General features: G+C 40.8%; 1 protein-coding gene across 4 annotated transcripts in view; it reads left to right on the top strand.

Moving 5' to 3' along the window:
• Positions 1–12,600, top strand: part of SRPK1 (SRSF protein kinase 1) — an 87,279-nt gene extending 74,679 nt beyond the window's left edge. For all 4 annotated transcript variants that reach the window (XM_034961942.3, XM_008972332.5, XM_055113536.2 and 1 more), the window contains 3 exons: positions 3,039–3,108; positions 7,231–7,323; positions 10,155–12,600. In XM_034961942.3, coding sequence (XP_034817833.2) covers positions 3,039–3,108; positions 7,231–7,323; positions 10,155–10,339 — 348 coding nt within the window. In that variant the 3' untranslated portion in view covers positions 10,340–12,600. The remainder of the gene's footprint in view (positions 1–3,038; positions 3,109–7,230; positions 7,324–10,154) is intronic.
• The last annotated feature ends 2,573 nt before the right edge of the window (positions 12,601–15,173 follow it).

Here is a 15,173-nt window from a genome sequence, read left to right as displayed (position 1 = left end):
TGGGTTATCCAATCTGTTGCCATATGATTGTGCATAGTAGTCTCTTATCCTTTGTAGTTCTGTGGTATTCATTATAATGTCTCCTCTTTCATTTCTTCATTTCTGATTTTTTTCGTCTTTTTTTTTTTTGGAGACATGGTCTCACTCTGTCACGCAGGACGCAGGTTGGAGTGCAGTAGTACAATCTCGGCTCACCCTCCTGAGTAGCTGGGACCACAGGCATGTGTCACCATGCCTAGCTAATTTTTTTGTATTTTTGGTAGAGACGGGATTCACCATGTTGCCCAGGCTGGTCTCGAACTCCTGAGCATGAGTGATCCACCTGCCTCAGCCTCCCAAAGTGCTGGGATTACAGGCATGAGCCACTGCGCCTGGCCTGTATTCAAATTTTTATACAACATATCTTTAGATTTTTTTTTTTTCTTAAGAGATGGGATCTCACTGTATTTCCCAGGCTGCTCTTGAACTCCTGGGCTCAAGCAATCCTCCCGTCTTGGCCTCCCAAAGTGCTGGGACTACAGGTGTAAGCCACCCTACCTGGCCTCTTTAGAAATTTTTTATCTTTCTAAACTGAAACTCTATATACCATTGAAGAAAAACTCCGTGTTTCCCTTTTCCCCTATTCTTTGGCAACCTTTTTAATTTAAAACAGACTTTATTGTTCCAGCCTCCAGCCCTGCTCTGGAATTTTACTTCGCTTTGGTATGGATTGTTGAAGACAGGAAATTTGAATCATCTGTTAATTCCTTTTTTCTAAAATAACATTTCCAGCACTTCGGCCTTTCTTAATGTGGTCAAACCTGGGGTCAAGATAAGGGCCCTTAAGTTAATACATTGAGCACACCTGCATCTCTGCAGAAGGCCAAGCATCAGGACTCTGACTTGTCTTCCTCACTTTGAGACAGCCATTGGCCAGCCCATTGATACAGATGATGGACATGTTACTTTATAGAAACAGCTCTTACCTGAAACTCCTCATTTTCTGTTTGGTAATCACTCCTTGGCATTCTGACCACACACAACCATGTTGCTTATGAAATGCTAGATTGCCCCTCAAGCTGTGTCAGTATTCCTTTCTGCTACCTGGAGTTTGCAATTTACTTCTGGATCTGAATGTAATTAGTCTGTTTAAATTGTCATTGTTTTAACTTTTCCATGCATTTCATGCTATCTTCTAAGCCATTCTTCTCAAAGGCAATAGTCTAGAGAAGGTTAACAAAGGATGGTACACTGGTTTTATTTGGGTTTGTTTCTTAATAGACTTTATTTTTTAGAGCAGTTTTAGGTTCACAGAAAAATTGAACAAAAAGTACAAATAAGTTTTATATGCTCCCCACACACAGAGCCTCCCCAACTGTCGATCTGCTGCTCCAGAGTGATACATTTGTTACAAACAATGAACCTACATTGGCACATCATTATTAACCAAAGTCAGTAGTTTACATTTCATTTCACTCTTTTAGAAGTTTTGACAAATGTGTCTATCATTATTATATACAATATCGTTTCACTGCTCTAAAACTCCTCTGTGCTCTGCCTATTCATCCCTCCCGTCCCCCACTCGCTGGCAACCACTGATATTTTTATTGTCTCCATAATGTCAAATAGTTGGAATCATACAGTATGTAGCCTTTTTAGATTGGGTTCTTTCACTTAGTAATATGTATTTAAGGTTCCTCCATATCTTCACGGCTTAATAGCTCATTTCTTTTTAGCACTGAAGAGTATTTCATTTTCTGGCCTCCTGAATAGCTGGGACCACAGGCATATAGCACTGCCGCAGCTGGCTCTGTGTTTTTTGTTTTTTTTTTTTAACTTTAATTTCAGTATTTTTACTGAACTCTATATATGAGACCATGAGATTTTTTTTTAAAGTACTGGTATCAGGAATGATTGACAAGTTTTGGTGAATAAGAATCATGATTTGTTTCTCTGTTGCTTTGGGACTATAAACCTCGGGACAACTCAGGGTAGAACAAGTATCTGCTCTATCACTGTGGTTCAGTTTCTTAATAAACAAATGAAATGTAAAATAAGCAATGCCAAGCAAGAAGCCATAGCACTGCTGACATTTAGAGATAGTATTTGATTCCTAAACCTATCCTGAAACTTCTGGTTTTGTGGTCTCCCTCTGGACGGTAGTACAGTTTTGAGAAAGGCTGTTCTGTCATGAAACTGCAGAAACTGACACTGGTGAGCCACCAGGATCTAAACTTGGGTCTAAATTGAGAATATGCCCCAACTAAGTCCTGGACTCTACAGTTCTTGAGGTTGTTTGGACTGCTTAGTACCATTGATTTAATCAAAATTGACCTATGACTAGCGCTTATTTTATAACTGTGCTTCCCTATCAATAAGGTCATTTTTAAAAACTGCTGTTGGCCGGGCGTGGTGGCTCACACCTGTGATCCCAGCACTTTGGGAGGCCGAGGCAGGCGGATCATGAGGTCAGGAGATCGAGACCATCCTGGCTAACATGGTGAAACCCTGTCCTACTAAAAATACAAAAAATTAGCCGGGCTTGGTGGCGGGCGCCTGTAGTCCCACCTACTGGGGAGGCTGAGGCAGGAGAATGTCATGAACCTGGGAGGCGGAGCTTGCAGTGAGCCGAGATCGTGCCACTGCACTCCAGCCTAGGCAACAGAGTGGGACTCCGTCTCAAAAGAAAAAGAAAAAGACCTGTTCTTCTCATGAATAATAACTTAGAATCACCTTAATATCCAGGTATGCCCCTTTCCAGCCAAAAAAGGGAAACTCAGGAGGGCTGAATTGCTAGGGTTTAGGGTGGGGAGGTTTGGGCATGAAATAACCCATATGTTAGTATTTACTGAGTCTTTGCTGTTTTCTCCATTTTATTAAGATAGGGATGTGGAAGGAATGCTTTAGGAATAATCTTAAGTTTTTTTTTTTTTTTTTAATGATCTGTAAGTTTTCCCAAGGGAACAAGAGTTACTTCATATTGAGCCAAATAGCAATCAGCTTTCCAAAGGCCTTCTTTTCTTTTGTGCTTTCATATACTGTCCTCTTTTTTTTTTTAGGCCTTTGAACTGGCCACAGGTGACTATTTGTTTGAACCTCATTCAGGGGAAGAGTACACTCGAGATGAAGGTGAGTCCCCTTAACCATGGATGTGTGTGCGTGGTATTTACACTTTCCACATTTAGCTAACATCATTTGTTAGTACCGAAGAGCCTTAGTCTTGTTAGTGTGCAAAACATATGTAAATCCCAGAAAAGTTAGAAATATAAAAGACATTTTATATTAGGTTTTTAGATATTTTCTGAAAGATACTAAAGAGCTCTGTCAGAGTCAAAAGGCCACAGTTCACCTAAAACTTCTGTGTGCTGGACAATTTTTTCTTCAACATCTAGTTATCTTCCTTTCTGTATATATCAGTGGTTCATTCTTTACCCAGTTTTTTACCTGCTCATCAACCTGTTGCTCAATTATGTCTCCAAATTTATTTAGAGGTCAGTTATTTTAATATACACACACTACTTGAATGCAGAGACTATATCCTATTTCTATAAATTCTGCCAAAATTTAGCATTCTTTTTTCCCTTTTCTGAATATAAAACTAATTTTTTCTTTTTTGGAATTCCATTTTAAAACAAAGTAGAATGGATTTACATGTTGTGGTAGCCAGTGGGAAAAGCCTAGGCTGCCAGTTACTTTGTCTGAGAGACTGTGGAAGCAGCAACTGTGTGTGTCTGATTTTTCTATTATGATGGCATCCAGATAACTAAATGAGTTAATAATTTGAATGAACAAACAAAATGGTTTTGTGATTTTTTTTTTTTTTTTTTTTTTTTTTTTGAGACGGAGTCTCACTCTGTCGCCAGGCTGGAGTGCGGTGGTGCGATCTCGGCTCACTACAACCTCCACTTCCCTCGTTCAAGCGATTCTCCTGCCTCGGCCTCCCGAGTAGCTGGGACTACGGGCTTGTGCCACCATGCCCAGCTAATTTTTGTATTTTTAGTAGAGACGGGGTTTCACCATGTTGGCCAGGATGGTCTCTGTCTCTTGACCTCGTGGTCCACCCACTTCAGCCTCCCAAAGTGCTGGGATTACAGGCGTGAGCCACCACGCTCAGCCAAGAAAATGTTTTATACAGTTGAGGCAGCTTATGTTTTATTTGTAGGATTAATGAGGATTATTTTGAGATATCACTACAGCATCTACCCTCCCAATGTAGAGAGCATGTTCTTTACTTTTTGTGCTTTCCTTGAGTCTTTGGGAACGCATATTTCATGCTGTATGGAACCAAGAGTGCTCTTTGTTTCTCAAAATGTGGTCTTCTGGGATATTAATAGGTAATGTTAGTAGGACCTGCTAATATTCCTAATGAATACCATTTGGAAAATGCTATGCTATGTAATTCCCATGAATGCCTATTTAAGTGGGTAGAGTTTGGACATATTTTGTATATATAAGCCCCATGTTAGAGGATACTATAATTACTACTTGATTTTACCTACTCTCTGCTTGCTGTTTTTCTGGGTTATAGGTTTAGGGTTATAGGCTTACAGTGTTTGGGGTTATAGGCCTAGAGACTACCTACTATGTTTGTTTGGGAGGGTAATTAATTTTTTTTCCCTTTACTTCCCTAGATTCTCCATAAATGGTAGTGTGTGGTACAGAACACATATAGTGGCTAGAATTATATCGGGTGTTACCTTATGCTACCAAACCTGAAAATTTTAATACATATGCAGAGTCCCAAATAAGGGGACAAGGAAAAACCATCTTCCCTAGATGTTTAGATTCTAATTTATTCCATCCTATACCAGTTAGTACTAATAGTCCTTAGGTCAAACATCAGCCCCACCGGTGCTGTTCTGCTGCAGTTTGGCCTATAAGAGCAGGAACAAGCAAACCCTTACCCCTGACTAGTGTGTACATAGTTTGTTACGAGTCGTGGTAGGACAGAAGCCTGAGTACCATGTCCTCTACTCTGGCTTTCCACAGCCCTAACTCATGGGATAATACCTGATAATTTTATCTGTCAAGTATATCAATCCTATCATAAGCCAAAATAGGTTGCAAGAATTAAGTGTAAAGTAACAATTTCAAGGGAATTCCTTGGTATAGGAAAAATATTTAAAGAACCAATATTTTACTTGGAAGTTTACTTAAGTTTCTAAGAACTTTAAGAAGCTCTCTTAGAAATTATAGTCTAAGTTTTTCCTTAGTATTCTTATTTTTGTTATTGTTAATGGTAAAAACACATTTGCAGGTCCTGCCAAAAACCAGCAGAAAATTCTTGGCATGCAGGTACTTGTTACCAAACCATAAATTCAGTCAAAACTGCTCAAAGGTTGTAGGGAAGTCATAAATGTGAAGTCCCCTTTAAATGACACCACTAACTCCTTTACATGAGAAAGATAAAACCTGAAACCTTCACAAATTCCCAGATAATATGGACGTCTCTAGCATGTTATTTCCCCTATAAGATACATAACTGGAAGTTTAAACCTTAATGATTCTGTAACTACACGATAAAAGTATTTTATAAAGCTTTTTTTCTGGCCAGGAGTATTATGCCTGGGTGTGGTGGTTCACGCCTGTAATCCCAGCACTTCAGGAGGCTGAGGTGGGTGGATCGCTTGAGCCCAGGAGTTTGAGACCAGCCTGGGCAACATGGCAAAACCCCATCTCTACAAAAAATACAGGCCAGGCACAGTGGCTCACACCTGTAATCCCAGCATTTTGGGAGGCCAAGGCGGCAGATCACTTGAAGTCAGGAGTTCGAGACCAGCCTGGCCAACATGTGAAACCCTGTCTCTACTACAGATACAAAAATTAGCTGGACCTGGTGGTATGCACCTGTAATCCCAGCTACTCAGGAGGCTGAGACACAAGAATCACTGGAACCCAGGAGGTGGAGGTTGCAGTGAGCCGAGATCATGCCATTGCACTCCAGCCTGGCGACAGAGCAAGACTCCATCTCAAAAAAAAAAAAAGTTTTATATTCTTAATTTCTGTCACCTGCAGAGAGAGAAAAAAAAGGGGGGGGGCAGTAGATCTACCTGAGGTGTGTGTACTGGTTGGTCCCAGACTCACCTCCTGGTTAAGAGGCTGCATGCCTCCCTGGTTGTGCTCATGGTCCATATTCATACTGTGACATTTACAGATCATCAAGTAGCTATACTTTAAAATGTTTGTGCTAATCTTTACTTTTAAAAAGTGATTTTAGGAAGAAATTAAAAGCTTTAGACAAGACATAAGATCATTGGTTTTCATTTGAGTTTTAGCTCATATTAGCCCTGAAGTTTCAAGTTAGGCCGTTCATGCTTTTTGAAGTTCTATTTTCTCATCTTTAAAATGGGGTATCAGCCAGGTGGTGGCTCAGGCCTGTAATCCCAACACTTCGGGAGGCCAAGGCAGGAGGATTGCTTGAGCCCAGGAGTTTGAGACCAGCTTGGCAGTATGCCAAGACCTCATCTCTACAAAAAATGTTTTAAGTCAGCCAGGTGTGGTGGCACATGCCTGAAATCCCAGCCACTGGGGAGGCTGAGACAGAATGATCACAAATAATAGTTCTAGAATGCCTAACACATATTTGGACAGTTTTTTATCTTGCCTAAAGAACCTACCTGAACCTAGATATATAGACAAAATAGAAGTAAAGATGAAGATAAGCCTCCAAAATCCAGAATGGGACTTGCCAGACACTATTGGGTGACCAACCACCTGAAATAATTCTTGGCCTTCCCAGTCAGTCTTCCTTCAGTATCCTTGGTTTTATTTGTAGTTACTTTTAAACAGCTAGTCCTTGAAAAAGCTATTCATAGAAAAACCTCTTTTACAGCTTGTCCTTGATCTGTTCTTCTTACCCTTCTATTTTAGACCACATTGTGCACATTATAGAGCTGATAGGCAGAATTCCAAGACGCTTTTCCCTCAGTGGGAAATATTCACAAGACTTCTTCAATCACAGAGGTAGTATTGTTACATGAGTTTTAATGTAGGACCCAGGGATACTTCAGGAAGCAGAGCATTCACACCAAGATTGTTTTTAGTTATCACTGAATCCACAAAAATTTGACTTTGTGAATTCTCCATTAGATGGATAGAGTCTTCCTCTTCCCATTTAGGATAGAAAGCAAGCCTGATAGGCTTTACAAAGAGATGTGCATGCTACTCCTTCTGCTATTTTCTAGAGCTGCATTTGTTACTCTTGTTACGGATCTTTTTTTTCCCCCCTCTTGAAATGTTCGAAATATACAGATCACATTGCATTGATCATAGAACTTCTGGGGAAGGTGCCTCGCAAGCTCATTGTGGCAGGAAAATATTCCAAGGAATTTTTCACCAAAAAAGGTAAAGTAAATGTGTTCCCAGACATTAAGGAGGCAGAAGTGTTTAAAAATGAAGAGGTAAGCACATATTCCCAATGTCCTACAGAATGATGGGCCTGCCTTGAATGCTAACCTGTGACTTAGCAAAGAGGTAAAAAAGAGGTAAAAAAAGTGGTCAAGAGCAGAGACTGAGCCGGGCGCGGTGGCTCATACCTGTGATCCCAGCACTTTGGGAGACCAAGGTGGGCGAATCACAATATCAGGAGTTTGAGAACAGCCTGGCCAACACGGTGAAACCCCGTCTCTACTAAAAATACAAAAAATTAGCTGGGAATAGTGGCGGACGCCTGTAATCCCAGCTACTCAGGAGGCTGAGACAGGAGAATCACTTGAATCTGGGAGGCGGAGGTTGCAGTGAGCCAAGATCGCACCATTGCCCTCCAGCCTGGGCAACAAGAGCGAAACTCTGTCTCACAAAAAAAAAAAAAAGCAGAGACTGGAGCCAGGCATGGTGGCTCACGCCTGTAATCCCAACACTTTGGGAGTCCAAGGCAGGAGGATCACTTGAGTCTAGGAGTTCAAGACCAGCCTGGGCAGCACAGGAAAACCCCGTCTCTACAAAAAAATTTTTTTAATTAACTGGGCATGGTGGTACACACCTATGGTCGCAGCTACTCCAAAGGCTGGGGTGGGAGGATCACTTGAGCCTGGGAGGTCAAGGCTGCAGTGAGCCATGATTGCCACTGCACTCCAGCATGGGCAACAGAGCAAGATCCTGTCTCGGGGAAAAAAAAGAGCAGAGACTGGAGCCAGACTGTCAAATCCTGGCTACTCCACTAGCCATGTGACCTTTGACAGGATCTAACTGTGCCTCAGTTTGCTGATTTCTTAATGGAGATAATAATAATGTATACTTCTTACTAACAGTTAATATGTATAGTGCCTGCATGCAGTTGGTTGATTACTTCTATAGCACTTCTGAAAAATGGGCAAATTTTTTGCTGGCGTTTGGTCTAAGAACTGCCTCTACCAAAGGGCAGGTAATTTAAGCTTCTTACATAAGGGCAGGGACTACATCTCACTCATCTTTGCATCCCAGTGACACCTAACACAGTCACTCGAAGTACATTAGTCATACAAACGAACTTCACACTTTTTAGTTTTATGTATTTGTTATTACAAAAAAAAACCACAAAAACAAAACTTCCAATTTTTGACTTGATAATATATTTCTTAAGCATTGCAAAAAAAACCTGAAATGTGAAAACCTGACCTAGAAGCATCTAGGAAATGGTCTGGTTTTTCTACCCCCATTGTGCCATGGTTCCCTTTTTCCTCACAACTTCTACAGAAGTGCTGAGAAAAATGACTTTTCTCAATCCTTGGCAGGAGCCATCCTCAGAAACATTACCCTTTCTTAAACCTCTTTTTAGGTGGGAAAATTGTAAAATGTTTCATAAGAGTTCCTCCTCATGTGCAGTCAGATTAAGGCATGTGTGTTTACCAGGTAGGTAATCAAATAGGCACTCACTGCTCACAAAAGAGACTTGAAATTTTTATGTTTAAAAAAATTATTATTATTATTATTGAGACAGGGTATCACTCTGTCACCCAGGCTGGAGTACAGTGGCACGATCTTGGCTCACTGCAACCTCCACCTCCCAGGTTCAAATGAACCTCCTGCCTCAATCCCCCAAGTAGCTAGGACCACAGGCATGTGCCACCATATACAGCTAATTTTTTTGTATTTTTGGTAGAGGCAGGGTTTCACTATGTTGCCCAGGCTGGTCTTGAACTCCTGAGCTCAAGTGATCCACCCAACTCAGCCTCCCAAAGTGCTGGAATTACAGGCATGAGCCACTGTGCCTGGCCAACTTAAAATTTTAAAGCAGCATTTGCCTTAGCTATTAATAATTGACTATCTTTTAAAAAGTTGTCACTTCAAAGAAGCAATTAGGTTGATACTCCAGTATAGTGTAGAGCAGCGGTCCCCAATCTTTTTGGCACCAGGGACTGGTTTTGTGGAAGACAGTTTTTCCATGGACGGGGGGGTGGGGGTTGGTTTGGAGATAAAACTGTGTCACCTCAGATTGTCAGGCATTAGGTTCTTTTATGGAACATGCAACCTAGATCCCTACTGCAGTTCACAGTAGGATTCACGCTCCTATGAGAATCTAATGCAGCCACTGATCTGACAGGAGGTGGAGCTTAGGCAGTAATGCTTGCTGGCCCACCACTGACCTGCTGCTGTGCAGACCTGACAGACCGCAGACTGGTACCATAGAGGGTATTGGTATAGAGTTGGGGACCCCTGGTATAGAGTATATGAAGCTGTTGTATCTGAAAGCTGTGTAGGATTTGGGGTTTTTTTTGTTGCTTTTATCCATGCTTGACATGATGTTTTAACTTTACTGCCTCACTGTAAAGCAACATTTACTAAACTATTGAGCACATACACAAAAAAAGAGTATAAGCAAATTATTCTCGGTATGTGGTACTAGAGTGTCTCTGCACACCATATAAGACCATGTTGAAGACATAGGCATTTCATGTTTATTTTAGTAGTAAATACCTAGTTCTTGATTGTCACACCCAGTTTGACTGGGACCAAAAAAATCCTAGAATAGGGGAGAAAACAAATTACCTTAAATTTTTGGAGCCGTATGAAGAATAGAGGCACTTCTTTCTGAGGCATATGTCAGAAAAGAAATGCTTTGTGAATGAAGGATTAGATTCTGATTGCAAAATTTGATTCCTCATAGACTACATGGGTTAGTTTGTGGGTTTCCACAAGAGTACCTTGTCATTTGTCTGTGTTGATCAGTGGCTTTTTCTATACTGTCTTCACTGCAGGTGACCTGAAACATATCACGAAGCTGAAACCTTGGGGCCTTTTTGAGGTTCTAGTGGAGAAGTATGAGTGGTCTCAGGAAGAGGCAGCTGGCTTCACAGATTTCTTACTGCCCATGTTGGAGCTGATCCCTGAGAAGAGAGCCACTGCCGCCGAGTGTCTCCGGCACCCTTGGCTTAACTCCTAAGCCCCTGCCCAGCACCACAGCAGAGATCACACACTGACCCTCCGCCCTTCCCCTCCAAGCATTTTCCTCTTCCCTTTTCAGGGTGAAGCTCTTCCTTCAAGAGTTTCTAGATCTTGTTTTTTTTTAATCCAACATGTTCATTTGGGTTTGCTTACTTGACCCTGTGGAGATCCCCACAGCCATTGGGCATCCTAGGTGAATTTGGCCTTGGTTGGGCTCTGCCAAAGACTAATGGACTAAAATGTGAAACAGCCTCTTGCCCTGTACCTTTCCTTCCCATTAGGACATCCTTTAAATTATAAGCATCCTTTTTGAAAAGAGCTATGAAGGTGTATGAGCCCATCCTTTTATTCATTGACTCTAAGAGTCAAATTTTCTAGTGCATATCCTATTGCCAGCATAAGGATGAGGAGGGGGAAAGGGTCTTAATTCTATGTACAGCAGAGACATTAAACTTGCTGTGTCCGGGCTGCATCATCTTCCTGGACTGTTTCTGTTGTTCTCTGTGTTCACATTTTTTCCTGCAACTTTTAAGCTACTGTCTTTTTTAAATAGCTATATGAACACCAAATTTGGGTACCATTTTATCACTGTTCAAAGCACTGTCAAATTCCTTTCATCCTTTAATAGTTAAGATCTTTGAATCTTCAGTCTGATTTTTAATGTAAGCAAAAACAGAACCATTGAATAGTAATTTCTTGAGAACCTCAGGTGTTCTATAAACAGTCCTTTCTTGTATGTCTTCTATTACCCTAAGACCAGAGTTATTTTGGTTGGTTGTTTTGTTTTATTTTTTGTTTTTGTATCCATGGCTGGCACTTTACTCATTGCACTTGAGTTTATTGCCCCATAACTAAAGGATCAGGATGATGGTAGAACGGAGATCTGGGTTTCAGAGCTTTCCCGTTTAAGAAAAATAGATCTTGAGATTCTGATTCTTTTCCAAACAGTCCCCTGCTTTCATGTACAGCTTTTTCTTTACCTTACCCAAAATTCTGGCCTTGAAGCAGTTTTCCTCTATGGCTTTGCCTTTCTCATTTTCTCAGAGGCGCGAGTCTTTAATATAACCCCAAATGAAAGAACCAAGGGGAGGGGTGGGATGGCACTTTTTTTTGTTGGTCTTGTTTTGTTTTGTTTTTTGGTTGGTTATTTTTTAAGATTAGCCATTCTCTGCTGCTATTTCCCTACATAATGTCAATTTTTAACCATAATTTTGACATGATTGAGATGTACTTGAGGCTTTTTTGTTTTAATTGAGAATAGACTTTGCAATTTTTTTTTAGGATGAGCCTCTCCTAGACTTGACCTAGAATATTACATATTCCTCCAGTAATACTGAAGAGCAAAAGAGAGGCAGGATTGGGGTCACAGCCGCTTCTTCAGCATGGACCAAGTGGGCCTTGGGGATTGCAGCGTTCTCGAAGTGGCTGTAGGACTCGAATTTACAGAAAGCCACAGAGGTGCAACTTGAGGCTCTGCTAGCAAGCCACCAGTGAGGCTATCGGGTAACCACCTTTCTATACAGGAGATTGGAATCTACTTTGTCATTTATCCACCACAGTGACAAAGGAAAAGTGGTGCCGTTATGCAATCCATTTAACTCATAAACATATTACTCTGAGTAACTGGCCAGCCATTCATCGGATCCTTCACTGGGTACTCCTGAAATCAGACATGTTCCTGTAGAAAGAATTTTAAGTTAGGCTTTCTATGCACCTATCAAGAATCAAGAGAATAGATTGTATCAAACAACGGCAGGGAAATCCTTCAGCAATTCTAATCCACTTTGGGTTTTCAGCTGTTTTTACATCTAAAGCAATAGACTAGAACTGAATTATCTTCTACATAGTAAAATCACAATTGTGGAATTACAGGAATTCTGGTGATATTAAGGTGAAATAACAAAACACAAAAGGCCCTATTTTAACAGTTGATGTGACAGTAAGTTTTAATAGAACCTGTAACTTCATTTTGGAAATGCTTCTCCACCAAATAAGGGCTTTTTCCCCTATTTAAGGAGCCAGATGGATTGAAAGATGTGGAAATAGGCAGCTGTAGCATAGATCTTGATCTTCCAGGTACCCCATGTACCTTTATTGAGCTTAATTATAATACTGTCAAATTGCCACGATCTCACTAAAGGATTTCTATTTGCTGTCAGTTAAAAATAAAGCCCTAAATACATTTTTATTCTTTCTACTGAGGGCATTGTCTGTTTTCTTTGTAAATGCCGTACAATAAACAAATTATTTAATAACCTACATGTTTCCAAAAATCTCTGTTCATTTGTTGTCCAAATTGCTCTGCCCTGAGTAAAAGGAGGAAAAGATTGGTTGAGTATGCTTTTTTAATTTAAATATGCAATGAAAGTGTACAAATTGCACACTTGCCATTTTGTGGGGTTCATAGTTTTGCTTCTAGTTTTAAATTGGGAGTGGGGTAGAATTAACAGCCAAATTAACATTTTTGGAATACTGTTTTTCAGCCTTTTTTTTTTTTAATTGTTTTTCCCTACATCCAATAGCACTTTCTTTCAGAAGATTTGTCAGGGGTGGTGGTTTTTCTCAAATTATAAATGCACGGTATGTGCAAAATTCAGAAGACTTAGAAATATAAGCTCTTATTAAGGCAATGGCATGATGTATTACACAGGCTTTCATACACTTATCTCATTTCTTGGATAGATTCTTGAACTGTCTGGGCCAGAGAGCACATTTTTGAGGCTTTTAATAAATATTGCCACCGGGCACGGTGGCTCATGCCTGTAATCCCAGCATTTTGGGAGGCCAAGGCGGGTGGATCACGAGGTCAAGAGATTGAGACCATCCTGGCCAATATGGTGAAACACTGTCTCTACTAAAAATACAAAAATTAGCCAGGCATGGCGGCGTGCGCCTGTAGTCCCAGCTACTTGGGAGACTGAGGCAGGAGAATCACTTGAACCTTGGAGGTTGCAGTGAGCCAAGATTACGCCACTGCGCTCCTGTCTGGGCAACAGCAAGACTCCGTCTCAATAAATAAATAAATAAATATTGCCTAACTTATCTGGACAACTAGCAGAATGATTGGACTGTTTTTCTGTATACACCAGTGTATGAACAGGCCTATTATGAATTGCTAGTTTGTGCCCTGCCCCCTCCCCACAGGAATATCGTTATAATTTGCATATTGGATTACTGGTGAGGTCATAAACTTTTCATAGGTATTTGCATTTTTTGATTATTTATGTAAATTGTCCAGCTTTCTGTTGGAGTGCTTCCGTATTTGATGACTTGGTCAGGACTCATTATATACTAGAGATAATTTGTTATTTTTTGCTTCATACACTTGTCTAGTTTTTAATTTACTTTTCATTTTTATTTGTGGTAGTTTTTAGTGTTATTCATCTTTCCCCACCTACACCTGAACTACATAAATTGTTCTAGTTAATTTGTTTTAATTGTGCAATACTTAGAACACAGTGTTTTCATAGTGTTAAAATGTAACCTATTGGAATCCATGAAACCAGTTTGTTCACCAGACTGACCAACCTAGGCAGGCCCTCCTACACCTTGTGTTAAATATATGGACCTAGAATTCCCAGAATTGGGGGAAACCTTAGTGCTGTTACAGGAGAGCTTGTAGCTATCTCAAAAGAGCCAACAAACAGGTGGATTTACAACCCCCTTTAATTCTGAATTTGCTCTGCGTGTCCACAGGGAAACTATTTAGCTGCTGCAGAGCAGTCCCAGCTTATAAATGGACTTCGTTACTGCCCATTCTTTTCTTTTGAAACCTGTACTCTTACCAGTTTAGCCTTATAAGGAAACTGCTTTGCCCTTAGATTATTATATCACAGAAAATTGGTGATTTGCTGATAATCGAACTTACATTTGCTTTAAAATAAGGCCTTATGGTCGGGTGCAGTGGCTCACACCTGTCATCCCCACACTTTGGGAGGCCAAGGCAGGAAGAGCACTTGAGCCTAGGGATTCAAGATCAGCCTGGGCAACATAGTGGGACCCTGTGTCTATAAAAAATTTAAAATTAGCCGTATGTGTTGGCTGGCACCTGTAGTCCCAACTACTCAGGCTGAGGCAGGAGGATTGCTTGAGCCCAGGATTTCAAGGCTGCAGTGTGCTATGATCATGCCACTGCATTCTAGCCTGGGCAACAGCATGAGACTCCATCACTACAAAAAAAAATTTTTTTTAATAAGACCTTAAGGCACCAGAGAAGCTTGAATAGTCAGTGCAGTTTGGGAGATAGCAAAGCATTGGTAGCATAAAGCTCTTACAAAATCTTCAGAATATTAATATAGAAAAGTGACTATAAACCTGAGGCCAACTGGGAAGGAAGTTTTTTTGTGTGTTGCTAAAGACATTTAAGTTGGAGGTTTGGGAAGGTAGATTGCAGTAAAGTAAAAGTTGGAGTTTAAAGACTACATGTGTAGGCCGTGTGCGGTGGCTCACGCCTGTAATCCCAACACTTTGGGAGGCCAAGGCAGGCAAATCACCTGAGGTCGGCAGTTCGAGACCAGCCTGACCAACATGGAGAAACCCCATCTCTACTTAAAAAAAAAAAAAAATGAGCTGGGCATGGTGGCACATGCCTGTAATCCCAGCTACTCAGGAGGCTGAGGCAGGAGAATCACTTGAACCCAGGAGGCGGAGGTTGTGGTCATCCAAGATGGCGCCATTGCACTCCAGCCTGGGCAACAAAAGCAAAACTTCGTCTCAAAAAAATAAAAACTACATGTGTAATATGCATTTATCTTTAAGTCCTCGCAAAAATATTAATCCACACTAAATCCTTATGATACAAGAGAGATATCCCAGTTTAAAGGCCAGGACAC

This window comes from Pan paniscus, chromosome 5, assembly GCF_029289425.2.
Source record: "Pan paniscus chromosome 5, NHGRI_mPanPan1-v2.0_pri, whole genome shotgun sequence".
NCBI classification, from domain to species: Eukaryota; Metazoa; Chordata; class Mammalia; order Primates; family Hominidae; genus Pan; species Pan paniscus.
Note: the sequence above shows the minus strand (reverse complement) of the source record. Positions and strands in the feature narration are given on the sequence as shown.